Raw genomic sequence first — 27,907 nt, forward strand, 5'->3', positions numbered from 1 at the left:
CTGCTGTTTGGAATTAATCTCTAATGCTGAGACATTTACCTGTAATTTCCTTAAGGTCTTTATGCCTTTCCATTTCAGTGTGATTGTGCTTAGACATGATTACTAATTCCATGTAGTTCCATTAAATGTCAAAAGGGGGCAGTATGGTTCTGTGGAAACCCTAACCCAAGTTAATTCCTTTCAGATTAGTGAGTTTATTTAAGGCACTAATTTCACTCAAAAATGTCAGGGCATGTAATCAGATTTTGCTGAGCTACATGTTAATTTACCATGTTGCATTTCCAGTTGAAAAACGAGGAACGCCTCTTCCCTTTGTCTCGTATTACACTGACCTCAGACTGTTGCGGTAGTGCCAGGGGTACAGCCCATTGAAACCGGACTCTTATGTGAACTAAATCTCTGGGGACTTCCTTAGATGTACATTAACTTCTGTAGAGCCATGATCAAGTGCTGACTGGAGCTTTAAAAGACAAAACCGCAGGGGCTCTTATTGGCGTTAAGAGATCTGTCAGTGTAGCATGCTGTGGCTTGCGTCTGCCTTCTGCACTGGACTATTATACAAGGTCCTCACGAGATCCCGTTGTGCTATAACTAAAACATAGTGAACACGGTGCTTCAATATAAGCTTTGTAATGAATGTCTACCCCTGATAGGTCGTTGCAAGGCAATATAGTTTGATTATAAGTCAAGCAGTCAAAGTTTAAATGTCGTAATGTGAATGCGGTCATATGAGCTGTCTTATGCAAGATGAATGTGTAGATGTTCATCTGTAATGAGACAGATACCCTGCAAAGAAAGATTGCATTTGCATTTGAGGAAGCATAGCAGATTCACTTCACAGGATCCTTTAATTCAGACAGCAGCAACATCACAGCAGCCTCTGTCTTCACGCAGCCCTGTTGGCACGTTACATAAGCCGATTCACTGAAAGGATCCTTTCTGTGGTGCTGGTTTGGGGTATCTGGGCCATCAATGCTAAACAACTTTGCTGCAGGCCATAATGTGGTAGAGTTTAGCTGGTCACCACATAAATGTCGGGTCAGGAAGTGAGCAGCACCGTTGGAAGGAGGGAGGGGTTGCTTCTCTCGTCTTATTGCAGCTACGTCGTGCCTGTGAATCACTTCTGTGCAAGTTGCTTCAAACGTATTTCTAGGAATTCTACTGAACTGTGGGTTCTTGAATGGAAAACAAACTGTGCTGCCAGTGCTGGGGTTTGGAGGTTGTCATGCTGATGTTAAACCAGAATTGTTGTCTGGGCTGTAGAGGCACTGGTCACCCTTTAGAGGGTGGAGAGCTGTGTGATCCTGCCCCTGGTCCCAGGGGCCTAACTGCCCCAAGATCAAATGCCACTGTTGATACTCTGTCAGCATTGCCCATTGCTGCCTTGTGTGTTGTGTTCTAATGCTGGTATTGCTTGTGTGTGTGTCTGAGTGTCAGGACGGAGACATGTGAACCACACAGTTGTCCTGTCTGTGCACAAAGGGCAGCAAGATGCAGTGTTATAAACAGACCTGCCAATCATATCAAAATGAACTTAAATCAGCGTTATCCTCTTGAGTAAACGCTTTTGTTAACAGGTGGGTGTGTGTCTATGCTAAAAGGGAAGTGATCTCGTAATAGTGTAATGGTCGTCTTGGATGGGACGCTTCTGTATCCTTGGGACCCTCGTTAGAATAATATACAACCTGGCGTAAAACTAACCTTTAGACAGAGGCCTACCTGCTCAGAGAGCTAGTTTGTGCACGCCAAAGAGTTGCCACAGAATTATTCTTCAAGCAACCCTTGCTGGCATGTTCAGTTCCACCTTGATCTTGGCTTACGTTCTTGTGACATGTTTTCAGAGGCCACCGCAATTTGACTAATAATGAGTTCATTATTACTGGAAATTAAAACGTCTGTGTGGAAGAGTAAGCCGCTCCCGGCGCGGGCCGGGTCAGGGTGGTGCCTCGCCAGGCCCCGCCTGACTTGTGCAGTTTTGCTGCCGGGCCCCACGTCCTCCCTTAGGCTCACCAGCGAAATCTGTGGCAGTCTTGCATTCCAGAGCACAAAGTGTCACATTCCAGCTGAGCGAGGCGGGCGGATTGGTGGGGTGGTACGAAGGACGTGAAGCCACGACTACGGGGCTCGGTGGCCGACCACCGTCAGCCGGGGAGGTCACGTGACCGCAGCCGTGCTTGGACTCCAGGAGACTCGGTGGTGGTAACTTTAATGAGTGCTAGACAGTAATCGATGGAAGGAGGTGGTGAGTCATATTTGCTAAATACCACCCCAAAGTTCAACATATAAAATTCCACACTAAAAAAAAAAACAGAATAGAATTAAATATGAGGTAAATTCCATACGCCTAAAGTTCATTTCGTTGTCTCTCGTGAAGCAAGTCGTGTGCAGAACAAAGCTGGACTGGAGTAAACTCTTTGTACCTAACTTGACTGTTGACGCCCACAGTCTGCCCCCAGTTGCAACATGGCTGTTTTTATGGCAAAAGGCTGCGTTTTCCAGGCAGTCTCGCACGCTCTCCTCCTCTCCCACCATCACCGAGCCTCCCTGTCCATCTGGAGGTCAACTCTGATTGGCTCTCTCCAACACAGCTCTTGTTCCCCTGCCTGTGTTTTTTTTTTTTTCTCTGAACTTAACCCCGCCCTTCGGCCCCAGACCCAGTGGCATGTCCACTGTAGCTTTCGCTGCAGTTCAGTGTATTTCACCATGGAAAACTCTACTGTCCCCCATACACTGTGCTTCAATGTATTAAAAATGTTTATGATCCCTGTTCTTTTCCTAATGACTCAATAGACTCTACATACATGAAATATAGAACCCCAGATGATAATTTACCAGCATTATGGTCTTAACGCTAATTAATTAAAAATGCTTAGGTGGAAACTAACAGTATTTGTGAGTCACTCTCCTTCTCTCTGTCATAACCCGAGCTAAAAGCTGAGTTTCACTGCTTTCCTTATCACATGTCTCTGTGCAGAAGCTCTTGGAAAATGCTATCAGGCTAGTTTCCATCGTGAACCGGCTGAGCAGACAAGCTTAGCTCCTTTTACACGCTTGTACTGGTTCAGGCAAGACCCGGATTCCACGGCAAGCCTTCTTAGCTGCATGCAAATGAGAGTTACCTTGCAGGCTCAGGCAACAGATGGCACACCAGGGTCGGCCACAGCCCCACAGGCAGGCCTATTGATCAAACCCTGCTGACTGGCTGGTATTAGGTTCATGTATGTAATGGCAGGTGGCAGAGGAGAACAGCGATGACGTTGGACGCTGACATTTATGGAGCACCCGGTGATGGCAAAGCATGTTGACGTGGGCTGTTCAACATCTGAGCTAATAGCTGAGCCCCTTCCATCGCAGGGAGGAGCACACCCTCAAACCACAGGTCACCAAAGGACAGCGAACTGACTGACACGCACCCCACCCAGGGCCGCTCATGCAGCCGCCCGTGCGTGCCGTGACTGTCGTGCTGGAGAGAGTCCCCGAGGACCCTCAACCTTCCTGCGGTGCTGACGGAGACCGCGGTGAGACTCCGAGGGGCTTCGCGGACGGACGGATGCGAACCGCCGCCAGGAATCTTCCGGCCGAGCGCCACGAGGAGGATCGAGGAGAACGGGCCTGCCGTAACAGAACCCCGACGCTTTGCGACAGGACGGCTGCACGGAGTGCGTGGCCTCTCTCTCCCACCAGTTCCAGAACGCTGATCCAGCACTTAAGGGCGATCTGGAAAACAGACTGTTCAGACTAGACTAGAACGAACCCCAAATAGATCCCAGCCAGGATTCTTGGAGCCATTTGAGCACGGCCACGTATCTACAGCGTGCCACGGGTCAGCGGTGACTGCGCAGCTTTGCGTCAGTAAAGGAGGAAGTTTGGTGGGGAATTACGGATATAGGAATCCAGCAAATGCTGTAATCTCTGACCTTTGCACCAGACACTTGATGCATGTCATTCGGCTGGTCAGTCCTTGAAACTGTCATGGTGAGAAGGGAACACGTTGGAATGACTGAGTTGAGTAATATTAGCTTTGCATTATAAACATTTTTTTATAAAGTTAGCACCAGATAGGTCAACAAGATTATAAAAATAGACACGTCATGCTAATTAACTGTGAAGCAGTAGTTGACCTGTTGCTGCCAGTGTCATATAACATGAGCAGTAATGATATACCAAACAGGACTAAACATAGCCAAGGTAATTCTGAAAATCTTCTAAGAATCCCTACCCCAAGATATCATTTTTAAATATCGATGACAATGGCATTGACTGTAAACAATGCGATTTGCTGCTGTTGCTGTATTTGTAGAGTGAGTGCTCTAAAATGCAGTTTTGTCTTATGATGACCCCAGCTTAGTCACGAGTTGGGCTACAGCACTTGTTAACAACTGTCTCACAGTTGGTGGAGTCACAATGGTTGTGAATCTTGAAGAGTAAGAATGCCGTGGCAGCGTTAGCATTGTTTTATATGTTGTAACTCCTGAGATTTTCCCAAAAAGAGAAATGTTTTGCTAAATAAAAATGAGACATGGAATCTTCTTTTCTCAAAAAACTAGTGCCTTGATGCAGTATCAAACAAACTGTAAATAAAATGGGCGGAGAATTTTTCTTTTTCTTCCTTTCTTTCTTCAGATTGTTTTTTTTCCCCTCATCTGTAGTCTTTTCATCTGTACTAGATTTACAGTTTTGTTGATTTCAACAAATTATATAAGAGCAGAAAGAAACTGAGAAGCAGAGTGAAACTAATTTGCCTGTAGATTAAAACTGTTCCTGTGGGCAAAAAGGATGTTATGCAATTGCCCAAACAATTCTGTTCTCCAAATTATTGGAAACAACTCTGAAGACCATTACTATGAGCCTCCCCCCCTAACCTAGCCACCCACACACCCACCCGCATGCACACACCCCACAACCCCCACAGCCCCCACACACTCGGCCCCACCCTCCTTTTCCCAGAACAGGATCCTGCTATGGGACCACCTGTGTGTCGGCGGCTCATTCCCAGTCTGTGCAAACGCGCGGGTGACTCATAATCCACGACTGCGCGAAAGAAGAAAGGGACGTGGATTCGTGGAATATTTATTCGGAACCACACATAATATAGTAGCTTTTACCACCCCGCTTGGTTTACAAAGACCAACTGCGACAGATCAGGGTGCTCAAACGACCCCTTTCTGAGAATAACCCATGGCAAAATCCCCGACAGCACTGTTCATTCCCATTAATACCGAACGCTTTAAACGTATTGATGAGCCTTATGTAAATATTTACTGGACGCATGAGGCTCACATAAACAGATGTACGAGTCTGAAAGAGGAAATAACCGCAGGCTTGCTGGTAATTGGGCCGGGGGTGGGGGGGAAGAGGGCCAAGCAATCTGGGCCAGAGAACTACGGGAATAATAACGCCGTAGTTCAGCGGGTTATATTTAGTGTCTGAGTGGACGGTACCGAGTGAGTGTCCGGCGGTACAGATGGAGTGAGTGTCTTCACTGGCCGTGGAGAGGAAAGACGTGACTGGTGATGGCCTTCTCTGTCAATGATTAGATGAGGGGGCACAGGTGAAATGTCAGTGTGTCGCCGTGTCGCTCTCCAGAGGCAATGTTCGGATTAAATTAACCGAACGTGGGACGTTGCTAATCCAGGCCAACGCAGGATTAGCGAGAAAGAACTCGGGAGCATGTGGGTAAATGTGTGTGGGTAGGTGAGTGGGTGGTGGATAAGTGTCTCTGGAGAACAAATACTGTAGACCAACCGACATTTGATACTTAAAAGATCGTGTCTTAACACATCTCCTGTGGTTCTGTTACCGCCAGAGGAGTCTTCAAAGGAAATATTCCGATAAAGGGTTCTGAACCGCATTGTCCATTGTTCCCATTGGCCATGTAGTAAAGCTTCATGGAAATGTGCAAGTCTCGACAATCAGTTTTTTGTTTGTTTGTTTGTTTGTACTACTTTGTCATGGTTTCACATTGGGTTCATGAATTAAACTATTTCGGCTACCAAACCTGGAACATGCAGTTGTGTCACAGTTTCTTTTCTCTCGTTTTATTCAGCTCTAAAACATTAGGCCGTGTTTAATACTTACATTATCTGTTTCCGCACTGTTATGACTTAATAAGGTAAAAGTTCGAACCCGGAAATAAATTATGTATGAAAACTACATTCCTGTAATATTCATCAGTGTTGCTATACTACCTTCATCTTGTTGAGGTTGACACAGGTGTGTTTTTTTTTACATTTCTTTATGATTCAACGAAGAGTCACTACAGAATAACCAATGTGGTGGGCTGACATATATGTGGGTGGTAAGAATTACTCTCTTAGGCAGGAATGCTGCTCACCCACATACATACGCCCTCTTGTGCCCCCACACATATATGTGTGTGTGTGTGTGTGTGTGTGTAAACAAGGAAGTGCATATTATATTTTAAATAACATAATATTCAAATTCAGCTCTGGTATGGGAATAATTTAATGGCCATGGTGGAAAGACTACCTGCATCCTTCTGCCCTGCTCAGAATGGAGCCAGTCCTATGTGGTACCCCTGGCTACCAATGCTAGATTACATTCTTGTGCTAGTAGTGCATGAGTGCATCTGAATAAAGAGAAACCCTTAACACAACTTTGTATGACATTAGGGAGCAAGGTAAAAACCTTCAAACATGCATTTGTGGAATCATGTCTTAATTTTCTTACCAACCCTCAAAAGAGTCTTTTTCTAGAATATTTATGTTTAGTAATATGTTAATTTACATTATAGCCTACCTAAATAGTGTTTTTGGTTTTGGGCCTATGGTAATCTATAGCAATGCTAAAAGAGCTTTTCGGCTCTTTCTGGAAATCATCTAAATTGTTGAATGTGCAAAGGTGATTGAAGGAATACTGTGATTAATACTTGTGGAAGTAAATATGGAATAATATTTTACTTGATTTTTCTTTTTCACAGTGCATTGCCCAATGTAAAAGCAATACATTGCTTCACATGTTCATTTCAAATTATGTAATGTTGTGTTGACGTTTTATAACTCCAGTAATTTCCAGCTGAAGTTAAGAAATTCGAGCCTATTCGCAATAATTGTGACGTCATACACTGATGACTTTTCCACGTTTCGCCATTTCTTATTTAATTGATGTTGTCAAGCTGTATGCAAGCTGTATACTGTAACTGGGATGTTACAGTAACAATCAGACTATTGTTTATCTCCGTGTTCTCGTGTATCCAGGCAATATGTTTTGCTGCCCTGGTTGCTTGTTTTTTCTTTTTCAGATATGTCGTCATGACTGGTTACTCCTCTTACATCTCATAGGCGTTCTCTTCTTTTACTAAACGACTTCTTAAGGTGGTTCCCTTTAGTGAGTTTTGCTTGGGAATAAAAAAAAAACACATATATACGCTCGTATTAACGCCTATAGTGATTATAAAATATACTTGCAACATGATAAAACAATCTTATTGGACTTCTGTTGTATTACTACTTTTGAGAATGGAGTCGAAGGATTTGTTGGCACATCTACCTTAAATCACACGCTGACGTCGCAGTAGCGGACTCCACCCACTCTGTAGGGAGCCTAGTGAGATCTCACCTCGACTCCGACGTTATGAGTGCACTTGTCTGTAGGTTACAGCGAGCAAAGCACTCACGCTGGATCTGACCTGGAATACCGGCTAAGAGGATACACACAGCCCACATCAGCCGCACATACCACATACGTGGTGTCAAGCCAAACTGTAAAATTATTCACTTTGGGGACATAGACTACTGTCGTGGATCAATTTGAGCTAATTACAGATTTTACGCGATACATGCCAAAACTGGGGAACGTTGAGAATTTGGAAACTTTGTTGCGGAACTTTGAGGTTTTCGCTACTATTATTGGTAAGTCGATTTGTCTCCAGTGATGCGCCTCAAATGGTCTTCGTGCTTCATACAGTGGTTAAACCGTTTGTGTAAAAGCCAGATATAAGATTTTAACTGCTGCACATGCTGATCAAAATATCTTACAGCTTACAGTAGAAACAAAATGAAATAAAACAAATGTTTGGTGATATTCAGTGGTTTTAGATGTTTTAATTATTTGGACACCCTATCATATAATAATCGACAATCGTTGCGATATGACTGGACCCTGGTCGTGTTTGTCTTAAATGTTTATTTTACGATTTGTGGTAGATTCGTTTTTTGGGGGAATGGTCTATATAAATAGATTGTTTAAATATGATGAAGGGAAGTAAACATGCCTGCTGTTTCCTCATGAACCAGGCATCAAAGATTAGACTGCTATGCTCTGATCCCAACGATGGACGCTGTGACATGTAACCATTGACAACCACATATAGGCTCTATTAATTGTGTATATAGTGGAATTAGAGAGACATGTGCGTCCTCTTACCACGGGTAGGCGATCGAGCGTCTCTCTTGCTTTCGGGAAACTATTTCAACCACTATGCGAATAGACCAGTGTGATACTGACTATACTGACAATTTCCTCTTGTGCGTTTTGCACCGTCGCATATATATATATATATGCGCATGTGCGTGTGTGTGCGTATTTTGTCCCTAACATTATAAGGACTGAAGGTCTGCAGACGTCCAGCGACACTGCATCATTCAGTTAATGCCACTAAAGTAGGCAGGTAGTAGTCATTTGTTCATTCTCTTTGTGGCCCTGAATATATAATAATGTATTATTATTATTATTCGTTTTCTCCATTACAAGCTCCCTACTACGACAGGTATCTAAAATCTCAGTTTCGAGAATCGAAGATATCCTAAATTAATAACCTGTTTCACGACAGGGTATCTAAGCCTGAATATCACTGACATTGTTCTATTTCTGGACTAACAATCATTTTTAGACGACATTGATTAGTGACGTAAGTGTCCAATTCTGTAGCTTGCCCAGCCTTGAGTAATCTACAGTACAAAGTGTCCTTAGACGACGAATACGTTTTTACTGACATGCATGATAATGATTACCGTAATCTGTGTTGGTTAGTTAAATTGGACTCGTCTCGTTAGCTTGTATACTATCAGATGAGTAGTATCGTAGTACATGTACAAGTTCTACCACCTGAAAGTGTTTAGTTAACCCAAACCTATCCTCAAATAATCTGAATAGTATCCTACTCGGGATTATTTTGGCACCATGTCAGCAATATGCGACCGTACCTAAATGCATATGAATAGTAGTGAAACAATCGTGGTTATGCTGGGTCCCTTTTGTTATTGTAGCAGTTCACATTATGAATGGTTTAGAATTGCCGGAGTGGGCCGGCACTCCGGTGTTCCTAAGAAGATTAAGCCTCGCCTACTCAAATGGGATTCGTCCTCAATGAGGAAAAAGATGTGGGCCAGAGGAAGGGGGCGGAGCCTGTTCTCCACGTGGGTGTTGACGTCGCCCCGCAATTGGCTTAAATAATGACGTCTTGGCTCGCGCCTCCTTTGATAGGGCAGAGCGGCAGCGCTGTGGGCGTGACCGTAGCGCTGTGGGCGTGATCGTAGCGCTGAGCTACAGTGTAACGACGCTCAGCCGAAGCGCTTCTGTCGACTTTTCTTCGCCCGAGAAGCGAACGTGAGGCGTCGCAGGTTCTTACTTTGTCTGTAGGATGATCTCCTCGGCTTATTGAAATTGTGACAGTTATTACAGACTACAGAGCGCAGGATGTGCGTTTTATTTTGTAGGTATTGGACTCGATATTTGTATTTATAAGGATCTGTCCGTTGTGCTTGGCTAACGTAAAATACAATATTTAAGAACCGCCTTTTAAGAATCTGGATAGCCTCCCGTGGACTTCAACATATCTACAAGCAGGAATAACCGTTTCATCCGCATACTTTCTGGGAATATTTTCGCCTTTATCTACACTGGAGCGACGAGGAAGCAATAACGGTTTCTTCCTCTGAAAAACAACGGAACAGCCCCGGGAGGACTAACCATCTCTCTCTGCACGCCCCGCGCCGGTTTGTCTCCTTCCTTTACGCAGGCTATCGAATGGACCAGCATCCGAGCGCGCGGAGCTGCAGCACGCGCGGAGCCCCGTCCTGCGAGCCCGTGCCCGGCGCGCCCCGCGGAGCCCCGTCCTGCGAGCCCGTGCCCAGCGCGCCCCCGATGAATTTGCACATCCATTCCACAACCGGCACGCGCTTCGATCTCTCCCTTCCCGCCGAGGAGACAGTGGAGGGGTTAAAGAGAAGGATCTCTCAGAGACTCAAGGTGCCCAAAGAAAGACTCGCGCTGCTCCATAAAGAGACGTACGTATTCCTTCTGCGAGTTGTGCGGGTTTATACAAATTACGCTGTGCGTTTTATTTTTGATTTTTTTTTATGTAAAGTAAATAGGTCAGTGATTCTGCGCGCAGCTGTAACGTTTACAGTAGTCTTGTTCGCGTCGCCTGCACGCGTCTCATTCAGCAGTAGGCGCGTGCGGTGGGACGAGTATATTTTTATTTTAATGCATGTAGCTTATAGATTTAATGCATTGGTACCCATAAGATTTTTCAGATTTTACCCTGGCTATCTGATTTCAGAGGTCCGGTAGCTACGTGTTTGCAGTCTGTAAGTTTAGCACTGAACAATGCAGGTCTTTGGATTACAGTTATCATCCGCTATCATATACTTTGATAATGTTTTATACAATACACTGTAAGTAAACACTATATGCATCGTAATATTGTCCAGATACAGTTGGAAGGATCCCTTAATTAGAATAAGCATTTTACATGTGCTCCATGGAGACACTCAATGATGTACTAGAATATTGCTCCAGTGTTGCAAAGAAGGACAATGTTAGTTTCAGTGAGCTATTTTGACTGTCTAACAGCAACACAAAGGTGGTAGAATTGGAGAGAGAGAAAGAGAGAGAGAGCTTCTTTATCACTTGCAAATGACCCCTAATGGTTGCATTGTTTTTGCCTTGAGTAAAGCCACTTTAACAACCCCCATGAGTAATCACCACCAAATTACATCGTCCTTTAAAATCAAGGGCTGTGCTCAAGCTCTTCTTCTTGGTTTAGGTGCCTCCAGGCAAAGAACCAGGGTCCCTTTGTTCAGTAGAAGGTGACATTTAGCCCTAGCACTTGTCTAAAGGACTCCATCAACAGAGGGCTTTGGCCTTGCTGTGTTGTCTGAAAGCGAATCATAGCTTTAGGCTTTGCTATAGAATTGTCATCCACTGCTGAATTATAGTTTGCACATACTGCATTTTCCAGATTGTTACATAATTTAATTTGTGCTTTGAACAAATATGATAGTACAAGAGAAATGTATTCTTTCATTTAAGTTTCATACCCATAAGGCAAAGTGACAGAAACTGTATCTGGTAGCAGATGGAATATATTTGCATGGACAAGTTGCTGATAAGACTTTAGTGCTACTCTTGATAGTGGTGTATCTGTCACCAAATACAACAGCACTTACAGTTTATCATAAACATATGTCATTACCATGTAATAAAATCAACTTTATGTGTCCATTTTAAGTTTGACTTAATGCCAGTAAAATAGAAGAGTCACTTGATTTTTTTTGTCATAATACCAGTAATCTCTGAATGCTCATTTGGGTTTGAATGTTTTCTGTAGGCGCCTGAGTTCAGGGAAACTTCAGGACTTGGGAGTTACAGATGGGAGCAAGTTAACTCTTGTTCCAACAGTTGAAGCAGGCCTAATGGTAATAACCCCACTCACTCAGTACTACAGTCTTTTTGTCACTTGCAGTCTGAATGCACATCCATTGATAATCACTCTCATTTCTCTTTGCTTACAGTCCCAAGCGTCGAGGCCTGAACAGTCGGTCATGCAGGCGTTGGAGAGTCTCACCGAGACACAGGTGAGACGTCTCATATGTTCTTCAGATAAGTCGTGCTCCTGGAATTTGCTGGGGAACATTTTGGGGGAAAATGTATATCTTAACTAAAACTGCACGTATACCTCCATGCAATTAGTATGCATACTTTAAGACCCACCTTCCAGTTTCCTGGCAACATGTCTGAGTTTAGACAAGCATAGACAGGCTCCCCCTTCAGTAAGACCCCAAGCCTCTTTGAAGACAAACCATATGCTTCCAGGGTGAAGTTGTTACTGAAAGCATTTAAGTAGACATTATCCTTTAGCTTAGCGACTGTTACACAGTACACGGAGCACATCTTCCGTGCATGTCCCGTAGAGGTGTGTGTTTGGCTGCATCTAAGATTATGGAGGCGCTCCCAGTAGTTAAGAGCCAGAAGGGAGCTGCAGTGACCCAGGTTCAGTTCCTGGCCCGGCCGCTGCCCGTGTGGAGTTTGCTTGGCTTGGGTGTCCTCTTGATAGTCCGGTTTGCTCCTGCTTTACAAAGGTGTACATGCTTGGTCGGTAGCCGTCTGTGAATTGGCCAGGTGTGAATGAGTGGGTGCATGGGCGTGTGTGTGTGTGTGTGTGCGGCCTGGAATGGACTATCGCCCTCTACAAGGTTGGTTCCCTCTGTGCGACAGGCTTATCCTCCCCCACCAGTTTAGAAGATAAGCAGTTTAGAGGATGAATGAAATATTGCTGATAAAACACAGGACCTCACTCCATCCAGTCCCTCTCCAGAAGGAATATTTACTCCGGAGATCCTTACGTTGTTGCGGGTGTGTTGAGTGTGTCGTGCTTGCGTGAGAGACAGCGGCAGCTCGTAATCATGAAAGAGCAGTAAGATTGTATGAGTGAGAGGAGGAGGAGTGTGTGTGTGTGTGTGTGTGTGTGTGTGTGTTTCGGGGGCTAACGGGGGAGTGCACCATTCTTCTCCCAGCAGCTGCAGTGTTGGCTGTTGCCTACAGAAAGGCTTTTCACATGACTGTGACCCAGGCCTTCCTCAGGCAACCTGCTGGTAGTAAAGACTTATTGAGCTGCCGTAATGATATGTAACTTCTGCTCCTGTATTTTTCTTTGCTTTTGATGAAAGACATTTATCATCTTTTGGCTAAAGGCCTTGTTATATATTTCAGTGGTAAATCTGTGTTTTTCTGGGAAAGCTTTTACAGTAGACTGCATTGGTGAAGTTCTGAAAATATGGTGGATGTGTATGTTTTTAGTACTGGATGACTATAAATAGGAGGTATGAATATTGTTTGGGGGGGAAAAGATGACTGATCATTTTTGTCAACTTGTTTCAGAGTCTTGGTCGGTGTTGAGTTTCCAGATGCGACTCAGAGCCAGGTCAAACGGCCTAGTGTGTGTGTGTGTGTGTGTGTGAGAGAGAGAGAGGGAGGGGAAGGAGAGAAGGAGAGAGAGAAGGAGGGGGAAGGAGAGAGAGGGAGAGAGCGTGCAGATCAAGTTATGTGCCTGGAAGTATGCTCATAGAATTACAGCCGACGAGGCCACCGTCCAGCAGTGTTAGGATTGCGCAGGACTCAGGCACAGAGCCCTCAGCATCCTGAGAAAAATCTATCTTAGACTTCCATGTAATCAGATAGAGAGCGCTTTATGGAAAAAGCCGACTGGCGGTGATTGGAACGGCACTTTTCCCTGGTTACTCCAGCTCTGTAATTTGAGGCTCCTGTGGTTCCTCGTGCTCCGGTGACGTCACAAGGTTTTTTTTCCCCTTCATTTCTTTCATCATCATTAAACACAAGGAGAACCCAGACTAAGACGTGCTACACTTCATTTTAAATTTCCCTTTCCCTTCCAGAAGGATGCCAACAGGTACTTCTCGCTTCATTTAAAGCGAGACATGAAAGCAAACACCAGGTTTTAATGTGGTTTACTGCAGACACCACTGACCCACCTGCAGAAATAATGACCAGTGTACGGTTCCCCCAAGCTGGCGAGTTCCCTAATTGGAGTCCTCTGTGCTGACCTGCGTGTGCAGACGGGTAAATCGCTCTCTGTGGCCCCTGGGAGAGGAAGCGCGGTTTGCCTCTCAAAGCCAGTGCGTCCCCTCCGTCGGGTCGTTATTCCCTGCTACATCCCCACCTGCGGTGGCCACGCCCTCCGGCTCTCAGCTCTGAAACGAGCCAGGGCACTTGTCATTGTGTCTGAAAAATATGGACAGATGCAAACGGTGGGGCTAAACAATATAGGGCGAGTCACCCTCTCCGTCATCCTTCCCGTCAGACCCGCCCACCTAACCCCGTGGCCACGCCCACCTCCCCCCGCGGGAAGAGAGAGGGGGGGAAGGGTTGCGGTGCTACACGAACATTGTCAGTGAAGTGCTGGGAGAAGAAATGTTTCTGCCCCCCCCCCCCCCCCCCCCCCTCGGGCTCTTGCGGTGCGTATGAGATTAGCAGTAAGGGCAACAGTGACTCAGATGTATCGGCGGGGTTTAAAAATAAGACGGAAGACACAAAAGGACCACTGTGACGTGGTTCTGCTGGACAACGGTGACTCGTACGGGGGTTTAGATCAAATGAATGTCACCGGCACTGTGAACATTTCTGTTATGCTGTATGTAGGAAGACTTGGCTAACAGGAAGAGAGCTTTGCTTGTCAATGATACTAGATATGGCAATAATAATAATATGGCAATATTCAGTACTAGAAGGATTAGGGTGACACTGGTTAGCAATTATTTTGCTTCCTGCGATATATATAAGTATTTTTGTGTGTTGGATCCACATCTGTTTTCAGATGTTTTCTATCATCTGGAGTAATATTTGCATACTGTTTTCTATAGTATGGACGCCAAAGTACTAAAGTGCCTTTGTCAAGGCGACTGCCCCTGGATACTGAAGAGGGACAAATACATGTAACAATCATACATTATACATTTTGGAAGTAAATTACTACATGTTTATGTAATGGTGTAAGCAGCTTTGTGTATATCTATATGTTTATGTAAACCATAACTGATGTGTCACTTAAAAACCATATGTGATAGAAAATTCTAAAAGCAGATTTAATTTCAAGGTAGAACTGCTAAGTTCCAAGTGTTGAAGGTTCAAAAAGTTCAGTGTTGCCCCGGTGCGAATTGTGAGTTGTGTTTGCGAGTGGTACGCCTCAGTCACTGCCTCTGTGTCCCCTCTCAGCCACCGTACATGAAGGACTTGGGTTTTGGAATAACCTCATTTGTTGTGAGGCTTAAAGGAGTCACAAAGCATTAGCCGAAAACAATGTCACTGTTTGTCCGTTCGAGGCTCACCCCACAAAAGGCCGTTGGTGTTGGAGTCGGTGATGCCACGTCGTCGCGGGGCACGTGGATCCGTGTCATGAAACGCAGCTGCGTCTCACTTTTGTGGACATGTGAAACGAACGTCTCTTATAGCACCGTCTCGCGCCCGTCTGAGCCAATCGTGTGTGAGTCATGAGCGGTGAAGTCTTCACAGTGCATTTTCCTGATCACACAGAAGGCAGCACACGAGGGAGGGAAGAGAGAGAGGGAAGAGAGAGAGGGAAGAGAGAGAGGGAAGAGAGCCACGGAGGAGATGAGAGCAAAGTCTAAGTGGATTGCTTCTTTGTAGTCCTTGATGTGCCTCAAAGTGATTTGATCGTTGGGTTCGGGTCGGGTTTGGAAAGGACAGGCGGGTGACGGCAGTTTGGTCAGGCGGCGTGTCGGGCGTGTCAGGAGTGCCACTTCAGATGTGGTCATCATTCAGCCGACGGTGTCCAGCCCCAACCAACACGCACCAGCGCCGTCCGTAACCCCGCCTCGGCCTGACCTTGAGCGGGTCATCGACCCCTTCCCTGCCATCTCTGAACATCGCCTTCTTTTCAGGATTTGGAAGATGCCATTGATTATTTTGCAAAGGGATTGTTATTGCACCCAGATCCTCTATGTCTCCATGTGGAGACTCTATCGACAGAACCGCCTTCCATCCCCCCAGAACCATCAACACCCACGCGTCAATGCCGGGGGTTAAGTACTCAGTTTTGAACCTTCTACACTGACGTAGCCCTGTGCCAGAGTAACCTGGTCTTTCTCAGCTGTGCTGTCCTTTGGAAGTGGCGTTTGTCCTTTGGCACTCAGTCATGGGAGTTGGGGCGCTGGATTCTGGATGGTGCTTCCGTGCGTTTAGGATCCCTGGCTGCTTGGCCCGATATGATGCGAGCTGTAGCAGTAGCAGCTTTGGATGAGGTCCTCGAACTGCAGGGACCCTGATACATAGCACTGACAGCCTCTGATTTCCAGGAGTGGGGGCTGGGGTGTGTGTGTGGGGGGTAGGGGGTTATACTCTCGCTGAATATTTCATCAGCTTCGAGCAGCATCTCCTCACTGCCCCCCCCCCCCTCCTCCACTGCATAGCAACCACAGCCCACCGCAGAGCAAAATGCCACGGTAACAAATACAAACCAGTCAAGTGATGAACGGCAGAGAAACGTCGGTCGGGCATCCCGGTGGAAGGCCACGGCCACAGCAGACTCTTCTTGAACGTCAGGCTGGTTCAAAGACCTTTTAGGTGCCTCGTTGAAGACCGTGGAGCACCACCAAATGGCCCCGCCGAAGCCCGTGGCCTTCAGCACAAAGGGCCGTTTGAACGGAGCCGGGCTGGAGCTTTCCGCCGCCCGACCCGTTTCAGGTGGTGCAGACGTCAGGCCAGCGGCGTGACACCGCGGCCCGGCCCGGGCAGCCAACACGGACTCTGCGACACCCACGAAGTCCCAGCTGCCTTGTCTGACATCACCCTCTTGAGCGTTTGTAGACACAGGTCACAACTTCTCTCATCTGCTTTTCAGTGCAAGGAAGAATGCTGAGGTCTAGGAGCTGACTAAGACCATTCCTGGACAGCTACTGCATGTTTTCTGTAATGGCTTTCTAATATACATTGGCTCCGTTTCCATTGGTGTGTATCCTACATGTGAAAAAGCACCATAGCACCAAGACAGATATTAGAGCCATTTCCCTGTAGTGGTCATTTGTGTTGTGTTTTTTGGGGTTTTTTTTGTACAAGACCCATGCTCGGTTGGCAAAGTTTTGGCAGACAAGTTGGCTGAGCCGTGCGCCGCCGTTGGGGGGGGGGGGGGGACGTCTCCGCTGTCTGCAGTTTTTCCTCGCCCTCACGGGGGCCGCGTTTGAGGCCCGCTCGGGGTTCGCACACTCTCTCATTATGTGGGTGGCGTCTGAGCCCTGAGAGTGAGTCAGTGAGGCTAGCGTGTGGTCTGGCGTGCCCGCTCACGGACTCGCACTACCAGAGAAGGTAGTGCGGCGGGCTCTGGGCACGGAGGGCCTCTTCGTGCGACGCTGTCACAGGGGCTCTCTCTGCACCTGAACTGCGTGGGCCAATGCAAATCAGCCGCGGCTGTTCGCCTGACAGCTGTCAATCAGTTTGCCCGATTCTCACCTCCCGGGGTGACTTTTTGCTGACCTTTTGCGTGGAGTTTCCTGTCAACCTCAGCCTGGGTTGGCTAATCACACATTCATAAATCTGCCCTCGTAGACATTTCGCATGGGCGTGTCAAAATATGCGGATAAAGTTATGATAAAGGCGCATTCACGCGCCTGACGTCCACAGAGCTGGGCCGATCGAGACGTTGCCAGAGGCCCTCTCCTCCACTGCTGAGGTAAAGGTCAGGCTGAGAGTGCCGGGGGGCGGGGTCGACCTTTCGCAAGGGCGGACCTTCTAAAAGATACAGGGGAAACAAGAAGGTGAAGAGACCTCAGAGATACCAAGTACATATTGTAGAAGTCCGAGAGGTTTAGCAGAAATAAAGAACGCTTTCAAGACTGGCATGTTAACTCCTCTCAAAAGGCAAGAAACTCAAGATCGTCTCATTAGTTTTTAGTATATTTTTTTAAGCTGTGCAGCGTCTTTTTGTACTAGGCAGCTCATAGCCTGCATCTAGAGAGAGAAGAAATGATCTTGTGTCTGAATTGGGAAAGGAAAGAGGGATTCCTTAAATAAAGCAACTGTTCCTTTAAGGAGTGTCCTCCGACCAGAGCAGTAAGTGGTAACTGCTACAATGGAAGGCTGGAGGGTGAGATGGGATAAGAGGGAGGTTGTTATGAGTGCGGTGGGCGAGCCAAGTCGAGACAAGCCCTGTGTGCTTCTCTTCCTGATTTGTAGGGGTCAGAGCCCCCCAGGCTTGGCTAGGCTTCCCGTTCTGGGCACTCCTAAAATGGGCAAGCCTTCCAGATCCGCCCCGACCCCTCCAACAATCACCTATTATGTTGCCGGGAGGCGAGTGTCTCTACTTCCTGTTTCTATGGTGGATTTTGCAGGCCCAGGGCCAGACAGAAGTTGGCCCTTTGTGGGTGTGCTGAATGGTAGAGTTCAGGGCCGGGGGAGTGTTTGTGTGTGTCGATGTGTTTTGTGTGTGTGTGTATGTGAGCATGCTTTTACATAATCACACTCTGTCCTAAACCACCATTCATAATTTTGCATTCATTCGCTCGTCGTGCCTGGCTAGTTGAAGCCACTCGCTGTGCATGGGGAGATTCCTAAATTCCCCTTTCTTCCCACCCCCCACTTCCTGCTCATAGGTCAGCGACTTCCTGTCTGGCCGCTCTCCTCTGACCCTGGCCCTGCGAGTGGGCGATCATATGATGTTTGTCCAGCTGCAGTTGGCAGCGCAGCACGCGGGCGGGCAACAGCTGCACCACCGACACCTCGTGTCCCGCGGAGGCCCGGACGGCCTGGCCCGGGTCTCCCACAGCCCCCACCCTCACCAACACGCCGCACACCACGCCCACCATCCGCACACCACGCTCCCGCCCAGCCCGGTCAGCCCCACCCCCTTCCCCGCCTCCGGCCACTCCGCGCCCCCGATGTACCCCGCCGCGGCCTCCAGGCACTGCGGCACCCTGGTCCGCCCCTCGCCCACCCCGGACGGTCTCCTTCGTCCCCAGCAGCCGTCACAGACCTGCCCAAGCTCGCCCAGTAGCCCGAGCCCGGCGACTCCCTTCCCTGAGGTGAGGCTCAATTATTATTATTATTATTATTATTATTATTAGTAGTAGTAGTAGTAGTAGTAGGAGCGTTATGGATCATATGATGAAGTGTGTTGAAACATACCACCAGACGTTTGATCATATTTATCGTTTCACAGGCAAACTGTACGAGTAGGACCGCAAGTAGCTGCACCGTGCCCCAACGCTCCCGCAAACCAGGTGCTATCATCGAAAGCTTCGTCAACCACGCTCCGGGAGTCTTCTCCGGGACGTTTTCAGGTACTCGTTTGGTCCGGGCCGTTTCTTGCTCATGTCCTGTAAACTCGAGGTGTGGCATGCCCAAAAGATTGGCCTCTGACCTTTCTCCTCTGCCCCACCCCCTCCAGGCACTTTGCATCCGAACTGTCAGGACAGTAGCGGTCGGCCACGGCGGGACATCAGCACCATCCTGCAGATCCTGAACGACCTCCTGAGCGCCACGCGCCACTACCAGGGCATGCCGGCGTCCCTCACGCAGCTCCGCTGCCAGACGCAGTGCGGCGGGGGGGCCGCGTCTCCGACGCCATCGCCCCCTCCCACGCCCCCGGCCACGCCCCCTGCCACGCCCGAGCTCGCCGCTGGCCTCTCCCCCAAAGCTACCTCTGCCCCGCCGGCGAGCCAGCCCTCCCTCCACCCCTCCCTCCACCCTCTCGTCCAGTGCCAGAGCCAGGTCCGGATGTGCAAGCCTCCCGGTGAGTAGCACGGGGTTATGGTTCTTTCGTTCTTTTTATAAAAACGTTGTATTGAACGTCCAAAATGTCGCCGTGCGTCTGACGTGATGGATGAGGCGGTGCTGTTGTGCAACATCCGAAGGCTTTTGGTGGGGAGGAGGAGCGAGGGAGGGGGTGAGAAAAGACGGCACCGCCGCGTGGTTCCACCGGTGCTCCTAGGCAAAGCTCGTGCGGTCCGTTTGAGCGGCTTCGAGCTGGCAGCCACTGTGAATCTGGCCCCGTCCGCCCATGTGGATGGGGGGGGGGGGGGGGGGGGTGAGATAGGCAGTTGAGATAGCTTTCACGGGCGTGTGGTACATTACCTGCTTTGTCTCCTAAACTTGAGGTAACTTACTCCAGCTCTCGAGCGACAGAAAGCACAGCTGTCACAGAGCACACGGACACGGGGATAACCCTTGTGTCTGTGCGGTTAAAAGTGTGATTCGCTAACACACTGAAAATGTGAAAGGGGGGCCATTGGACGCTCGAGGACTACAGGGCTTGTTGACTTGTTTCTGGGGTTTTTTGGGGGGGGGTCTGGGATGGTGGAATCCTTCACAAAGAAATGCTGCTGTTTCCAGTCTGAGGGCTGTCCAACTCTTTTCCACTCTGGCTGGCCGGTTCTCAGGGTCCCATCTGTAAAAGCCATCCAGACTCTGGGAGCCAGCACTCCTCAATGACGCCTTGTGTACGGGGTGGTTTTTTTTGTTTTGTTTTGTTTTTCTTTTCTTTGTTTTTTTTCTCTTTTGGCCTTTAAATAGAGTGATTTATTCAAGGAACATGAGCTCACAGAGAATGCTCATTGTGTTTGGTGTTGCGCAGGAGGGTCACCCTACCAAGAGTCCATTCATAAAAACTGTTGTTTATATCCGGTCACCAACTGCCCACTGATTAGTTTGTGTTTCTTCATGTGTGTCGGTGTGCGTCTGTGTCCGTGAGGGGGTGGAGCGGGTGTGCGTGTGTGGGTGGTGTTGGTGGTGGTGGTGTGTACAGAGACACGTCTTCCGGACGTGTTTGTTAGCTTAAGTTTCCTTTGTCAGCCTCGGGGGAGAGCAGGTGACCAAACACCGGCTTCGCACTCTGAGAGGGCATCGTCTATTAGCACCTGGTTACCGGCTTGCTTTACGACTGCTATGGCCATCCCAGAAATCTTGCTTGCTGTCCTGCAGGAATAGCCTGGGAGACAGAGACCTCAGTGTGTTCTGGGAAAGCTGGGGTTCCTGGAAATGTCACATACGTGTGCCGTCTCCATGAGGGCTGTGCTTCTCAGCCTGCCGCTAGTATGTGTGGCTGTGTGTGAGTGAGGAAGGCAACTGACCCCCCACCTTGACCCTTATACAGTCAGGCCCTTGGCTTTGGCTCCCTCTGGCCTTTGCATGGGGTGAGTGGGGCAGTCGGGGGGGGGATGGATTAGATTATGAGCCCCGGGGGGAGGGGGGGGGGGGGCAGGCAGCTCGTGGGGCTTTGGTTACTGAGGCTTGAAGTCCTGCTGACGGTGTTAGTGCTCCCAGCCGAGTGCTGGTTGCCCTTCGACCAAAGGGGTAGACGGCTTAGTTGAGAGAGAGGTGGAGAGAGGCGGATGAGGTCCCCCTGAAGCCTGGAAGATCTCCTCCTTCTCTTGGCCGTTTACGTCCGTCAGGTCGGGCTGGTTTGGTTTGGGCTCGGGTGGAGGAAGGCTGGGTGCAGTTCCGTCTCAGACGAGAGGAAGATCGAGGGCGAACGAGACCGGGGGCGGGGCGGCGAGCGGCCGAATTCCTCGAGACGCTCCTTTAATCTTCCCGAAAGCAAACACCCCTTGGCTCCTGTGTACATTCTCTGCAGTGCGAAATGTCAAGACCCGGGAGCTCTTTGTCCCGGACTCCCTCACCCTGTCGCTAAAGAGCCCCGCGCCGGTGGCCACGGTCACGTCACGCCGCGAGCCCTGCGCGGTCGTGACCGAGCTCGCCTTTCGTGCGGGGCTGCCCGGAGCCCCCCTCTCCGCCGTCCTTTATCGCTCCCCGCGTGAAAATAACGACCGTTTGAGGCGCGGGCCCCCGGCGGGGTCGCCAACGGCGTCCTCCGCGTGAGGCGCTCGGGGGTGGGGGGGAGCCACACCACTCCCCCAGGCTACAACTCCAGATGGTCGGACACAATGAGTGTCCTGTGCGGCGGGGTGGCGGGGTGGTAGGAGACCTCGCCCGTTTGCCCCCCAGGGACACGCGGCAGCTGGATCACAGCACAGTAGCGCCCTCTGATTCCACCACACAGCTGGGACTGGCCCAGCCTCGATACAGAGAGGCCACAGGATTGGTTCCCATACTACCAGTTCCCATTAGACTAGTCTTTGTAGGTTTACTACATATACAACAGATGAGTGCTAATCAACTATGCTATACCATATATATTACTTGAACTGTAGGTATAGTCAGATCAGTCTTTGTGAATCATGTATAACTGCATCCGTGTTCTCTGGTGTGCAGGGATGCCACTCAAACAATCGAGTTAAAGACAACTTAAATAAGCCGATCTTTAATGGATCAGTAGTGCAAGGGGGTTGTGGGAGCTGTTACTCTATGTGCTGGGGGTTGAGTGACTGACCCGAGCTTCCTGTTAACCCTGAGGCCTCCTGCAGCTGACTTATGGTCAACTCACTCTCTCTCTCTCTCTCTCTCTCTCTCTCTCTCTCTCTCTCTCTCTCTCTCTCTCTCTCTCTCTCTCTCTCTGAATCTGGCACATATTCTTTCTCTTTATCTTCCTCTCTCTATCTCCCCATCATGCTTGCCCTCTTTTTTCCTCGCCCCTCCCCCTCCTGTCTTCCCCTTACGCCCCCCCCCCCCTCCATTTTAACTCCCTCATGTGACAGTCAGCAGGAGGGCCTGCTCTAAATCCTCCTGCCTCAACGCCGTGATCGATGCATTCTCATGCATCGGCCTCTTCGCCCAGGTGCATGCTGGGAGCCAGTGTCGTCTCCACCCCCCCCCCACCCCCCCACAGACACCATTCTCCCACTACACGGGCCATGTGACGGCCTTTGTGTGCAAGCAGTCTCCGCTCTGACATTCCGCAGGGATTTTTGGCGTAATCTTTTCCAGCCTCTCGAGCTTGTTCACATTTGCCTTCTACTTCTTTTTTTAATGTCCCTCTAAGGCTCCCGTTGTGGTGCTGCTGTGGAACAGGGCCGTGAGAGGGGGGGGGGGGGGGGTGTCATGTCATGTGTGTGCTGAACAGATGCTCGGTGGATGCACACACACACACACACACACACACACACACACACACACACACACACTCTGGCTTTATTCGGTGCAGTGCGTGCCTTTGAGGACACTGCAGTACCCAGCTCACGTGGATACAATGCAGCGTAGGCCTGGGGGGCTTGGCCCCAGCGGGGGGAGGAGGAAGAGGAGCGAGAGAGAAGGGGAGGGGGAGACGAAGGCTGAGGTGGGAGGGGTGGGAGCGCGTCCTGCTTTCGGTTCCTCCTCCTCCCCAAACCCCCCCCCCCCCCCCCCCCCCGGCAGTAACCTCCTCCGTGTTCAATCACCGGCGGCAGAAACCGTTCGGCGTTCATGACACGCTCTCGTGCGCTCGGCCCAGGACCGAGTCCGAGCAGGCACCGGGGGGAGGGGCGGAGGCTTTTAACGCACGAGAGGGAACAGCGAGGGGGAGGGAACATTCACCCTGCTCGCCGCTGCCTTTGTTGTCAGTGCATTCGTGCTTCTCCACCCAACCCCCACCCCGGCTGCCTGGCCTTTCTCCCCGAGGCGTGCTCTCTCTCTCTCTCTCTCTCTCTCTCTCTCTCTCTCCCTCGCGCTCTCTGCAGTTATATCAGGCAGTGCTGCAGGACGCTAGGCCAGCCCAGCTTAATCACTGCCCCTGTGGCCATAATCAGAGAGGGGGGGAGTCTCCTGTCAGGCTGCCCATGTCAGACACAGGGCAGTTCCTCTTGTCCAGGGTGAGCGAGTGGACGCATGGGTTTAACTGACCCCCCCCTTCCAGCTCCACCCTGCCCAAGGCACAGGTCATGTCTTGTCTCCTACCTCCGCATGCAGGAGGACATTCCTGGCTCCGCCCACCACATGCGGGAAGGGACACCAGAAAAGCTTCTGCACAAAAAAAGAAGAGAAAGGCTGCCTTGGTGTTGAGGGTCTCCCCGAGCTTCTTAAGGGCCATTGTGGACATGGTACAATACCTCTGCTGTAACGCCATGTGCTCTGCGTTCCTAATGAACTTCTCTGGACTTCTTTTTGATTTTATTTAAGCGCCATTCCCTTTGGAGCACACGGGCTTGCATGCCGAGCGCGTGTGAACGTCCACGTGAGATGTCCAGTGTTACTGGTCTCTCCTTTCGCTCCCCGTGCAGGGGGGGGCGGCCTCCGTCCGGCGCTCCGGGGATCAAGCCTTGACCGTTCTCTTTCCTGCTCTCTGTTAAGGGAGGGGTGGAGAGGGGGAGCACCGTCGCATTGGGGCTGCAGGGTGGAGGTCCCGCCCCGTCTGCATCCGCACGCGTCCTGCACGCACAGGGGTGGAGCAGGACTACCTGACCCCCACCCCCACCCACCAACCCGCTGCGTGGGGATACGTGCGAGAGGTCGCTCACACGGAGGAGCCCAGCACACGGGCGTTAGTCACGCAGGAACCAGCAAGTCATTCTGGGTAAACGTTTTTTTCCACGGCAGAATCGTACCTCCACCCCATGAAATGGAAAACAAAACAAAACAAAAAAAGCTAATTAAGTACAAAGGGAAACTGAACCCACACAATCTCCTGTTTTCATTTTGATATGGGGAGGGGGGGGTCGGGTGCTGTCACACATATCTGACCCCCCCCACCCCACCCTGCAGAGTGCATGCTAGACGTGGTCGGATGCCACAGTCTCCCTGGAGTTAATTCTTCACCGTGTGCAGGCGTATTCGGGCTTGGGGGATTTGGGGCGGAGGTGTGGGGGGGGGGGGGGGGGGGGTGTAGAGATCTCTCTCTGTTGGGGGGGGGGGGGTGGCGTATGAGATTACTCGCTCAGCGAGCTTAGTCCAGCATGCGGGGAGGGGGGGGGGGGTGGAGTCTACAACCTGGCTTGCTTCTCTTACAATTTCCATTCGCTTGCATTTTCTATTGAAAGCCAATAGCCATGTCCTCGCCAGGAGATGGATCGCTGCGCTAGAGCTAAGGTTTAATCAATAGGTCTTTTTAATTTGCCATCGATCCATGTTAAAAGCTACTGCTGCTGCTGCTGCTGCTGTGTGTGTGTGTGTGTGTGTGTGTGTGTGTGTGTGTGTGTGTGTGTGTGTGTGTGTGTGTGTGTGTGTGTGTGTGTGTGTGTGTGTGTGTGTGCGTGCGTGCGTGCGTGTGTGTGAGGAGCAGTGCGACCAATGAAAGATGGTCTGTGCTTTGGATTATTGACATTCTAGCCTGTTATTTCATTATTTAATTCTGGGATAGATTCTAATGGGGCTAGCTAATAGATTGTGGTGGCTTTCTCCTTCCATCCTCCTGAATATATTTATAAATGAAATTAAGGTTGAGCAGAATAGTGTGGTCTGACGCTAAGGGCAGGGAAAACCCAGGAGGGTCGTTTTTGCTTTCAGTAGGCACATCAACAGCTAAAATGCATTTAGTATTACTGCAGTGATGGAAAGTGATAGGCCATAGATATTTTACCTGTGAAAGAAAGCCAGTTCCGCTCGCCTGCGCATGTGTGTGTGTGTGTGTGTGTGTGTGTGTGTGTTTGTGTGTGAGCTTGCTTTGGAAGCACTCCTGAGGCATGTGAAGGCTTCAGGTCTCTCCTTGAAAATCTCAAGGTCATATCCGTCTGCACGTGTTGAACAAACTGTTCTCTGATAAGGCTGTCGGAAAGGACGCTCAACGGTACACTGCGATGCTTCTTGGTGATATCAGATACAGCGAGCAGGTGTGTGTGTGTGTGCGTGTGTGTGTGTGTGTGGGGAGAGTGAGAGCGAGAGCGGGACAGTTTCTCCTGAACACGTAACGGCTTGTCTCATTAAAAACATCACCGTCAGCATTCAGGCATCTTCCTTGCGTGTTGTGCTTCTAGCCAGTGGTCGTAGTCCACACTGCACCGGCTGGCAGCGGTGTGTGATCTCCCCTTTCCGAGCACTGAGTCACCGTGCACTTGATCAGACGTGAGACGAAAGACGTGAGACGAATCTCACCCTGTAGCAGTCCCCCATCCAGGCCCCACTCGGATATCCAGCAGAGACTGCGACGTTGCTCAGTAGAAACTGACACTAACTCTCTCTCTCTCTCTCTCTCTCTCTCTCTCTCCCTCTCTCCCTCTCTCTCTCTCCTCCTCCCGCAGGAGACCGGCTGCGTCAGACGGAGAACCGCGCCACGCGCTGCAAGGTGGAGCGCCTGCAGCTACTCATGCAGCAGAAGCGTCTGAGGCGAAAGGCGAGGCGTGACTCGAGGGCCCCGTACCCCTGGCTGCCCAACCGCAAGGCGGCTCGTAGCAACAGCAACAGCAGCGTGTCCAGCGAGGGCTCGCTCGACCTCGACTTCGACGACTCCGTGTGGAAGCCCGACGTCAAGGCCGACATGAAGTCGGAGTTCATCATGGCGTGAGAAGGTGGGAGAGAGGAGTGCCACGCACGGCGGACGGGTCAGGACAGGCCTCGGGGAGCCGGGGGGGTTGATGTACAGGAAGAGGAACTGCGCGAGACTGTAGTCTGGCCTCAGCCGAGGTTGGGGAGTAGAGAGGGGGGGGGGGGGGGGGGGGGACACATTCAAAGCGTTGTACGCTTCCCTTTGACCACAGACTCGTTTCACAAAGGAAGTTCAACTGACTTTTATCACATGTCCCCTGTCAGCGTGTCTATACTGATAGATATAGATATATAAATCTATACAGGGCAAAACGCAGCCAGCACAGCCTGACACTCAGACGCTGGTCTCACTGGTCTCACTGGTCTTGCTGGTCTCTCTGCCACCTATGGGGGTTTTGTTCTTCTTTTCGTGTTTCTTTTCTTCCCACAGGGGCATTCACAGTTTAGGAGCCATGAAGCAGATCTCAAATGGGGGTTGTTCTATGTTTATGGTTTTTATTACTATTAATCAACTTACTATTTTTGAAACAAATATGTAGCATTACTCACATAGCATTCAGGTTTTTAATCGTATGGATGCGGAGGTTGTCTTTGCACATATCTTTGATTTTCAGTGGACGGTCAAAATATGACTAAGAAATGGTACAACGCATGTTTGGTATCTCAAAAGCTCCTTTAACACAGCCCGGTGCAGTGGTTTAAAGGTCATTCTGAAAATAACTGAAAAGAAAAACAAAAAAACAGATTTCATACATTTTTAAAAATCTTGTTTCATTCTCCTCTTTAAAGACGTAGTTGGTGAATGGAGTCATTTGGCCCATGTGGTGGTGTGAGCATTCTTCACCGTTTGGTAGTTCGCCCTCGTATCTGTGCAGACCGGCTACAATTGGCGTAGAGTTTGGATGTGCACCCTGAGGTCGGTCAAGCAGGGATGGAGTTGTCATTTATTTATTTCTCCAAGGTGATCGGGAAACCAACCAATTAGAAACTTTCTGACCCCATCTCTCCATACCTGAACGATCATGTCTTGTCTATATTACAGTAATCTCTTGAGAAAACCCCGTGCAAACTGTACTTAATGATTGCCTGCTTCAGTCGCCCTTATTCAGGCCCCTCGGCCTGTCTGTTAGATCAAGAAAGATGAAAACAGCAGGTCTGCACCCTGAGGCTCCGCCTACTTCGCTGTGCCTCACAGGCAGGTGCACAAGGCTCTGATCAGGCCTTCCAGGCGGGCTACAGTGTGGAACTTCCCCTTTGCATGCAAATGTATGAGTTAGACTCTTTTTTTTTTTTGTAAGGAAAAAAAAAAAACTGGTGAGAAACTGGTGCTTAAAAGAAAAAAAATGCATGAATTCAAAGGAAAAAAAATAGATGCTCTGCTTGGGATTTGCTAATTAGAAATGATGTTACATATCAGTGGCCAATCAGAATCTTGGGCGGGAGTTCGTGCTGTCGTCGTGCGGTATTCACGGATCACTCCGGGACTGTGAAGAGCTAAGAACAACAGACCGCCGACGGGGCTTGAGAACAGCGTCTGCCCCTTTCACCACGCCGCAGGACAGAGAAGGACCAGCGTCTGCCCCCACTGACTGAAAACTATAGTCAAGAATTTAAAAAAAAAGAAACAAATAAATAAAAGAAAACATTAAAAGAAGACCATGATTGCACTCACTGAGTTTGCAATGAGATTACCTGCCTGAAGGAGAACTGGTGTGTTTCTTTTTCCTCTTTCTTTTTTTTCAAGTGGCCTTAACTTTCACAATGACACACTCGGGGACTGTGGGGGCTAGATGGGGTGATTCTTTTGTTGTTTTTCATTATTCTCTGTTGAACACAATTATCTCCAGTTATT

General features: G+C 49.3%; 1 protein-coding gene across 1 annotated transcript; it reads left to right on the forward strand.

The window, feature by feature from the left end:
* Positions 1-7,563: 7,563 nt before the first annotated feature.
* On the forward strand, positions 7,564-26,206 carry midn (midnolin). The gene is made up of 8 exons (XM_077024189.1): positions 7,564-7,871; positions 9,980-10,247; positions 11,573-11,660; positions 11,757-11,819; positions 18,363-18,791; positions 18,929-19,049; positions 19,157-19,501; positions 25,812-26,206. The coding sequence occupies exons 1-8, from the start codon at positions 7,799-7,801 to the stop codon at positions 26,072-26,074; spliced, it is 1,650 nt and encodes a 549-aa protein (XP_076880304.1). The 5' UTR covers positions 7,564-7,798; the 3' UTR covers positions 26,075-26,206.
* The last annotated feature ends 1,701 nt before the right edge of the window (positions 26,207-27,907 follow it).

Source organism: Brachyhypopomus gauderio, chromosome 12, assembly GCF_052324685.1.
Source record: "Brachyhypopomus gauderio isolate BG-103 chromosome 12, BGAUD_0.2, whole genome shotgun sequence".
Lineage (NCBI taxonomy): Eukaryota > Metazoa > Chordata > Actinopteri > Gymnotiformes > Hypopomidae > Brachyhypopomus > Brachyhypopomus gauderio.

Excerpts from the sequence above, each read along its gene's own strand:
- midn (XM_077024189.1), top strand. The coding sequence starts at position 7,799 with ATGCCAAAACTGGGGAACGTTGAGAATTTGGAAACTTTGTTGCGGAAC. Across the intron at positions 10,248-11,572 it reads GCGCTGCTCCATAAAGAGAC|GCGCCTGAGTTCAGGGAAAC; the intron begins GTACGTATTCCT and ends TGTTTTCTGTAG. Across the intron at positions 19,502-25,811 it reads CCGGATGTGCAAGCCTCCCG|GAGACCGGCTGCGTCAGACG; the intron begins GTGAGTAGCACG and ends CTCCTCCCGCAG.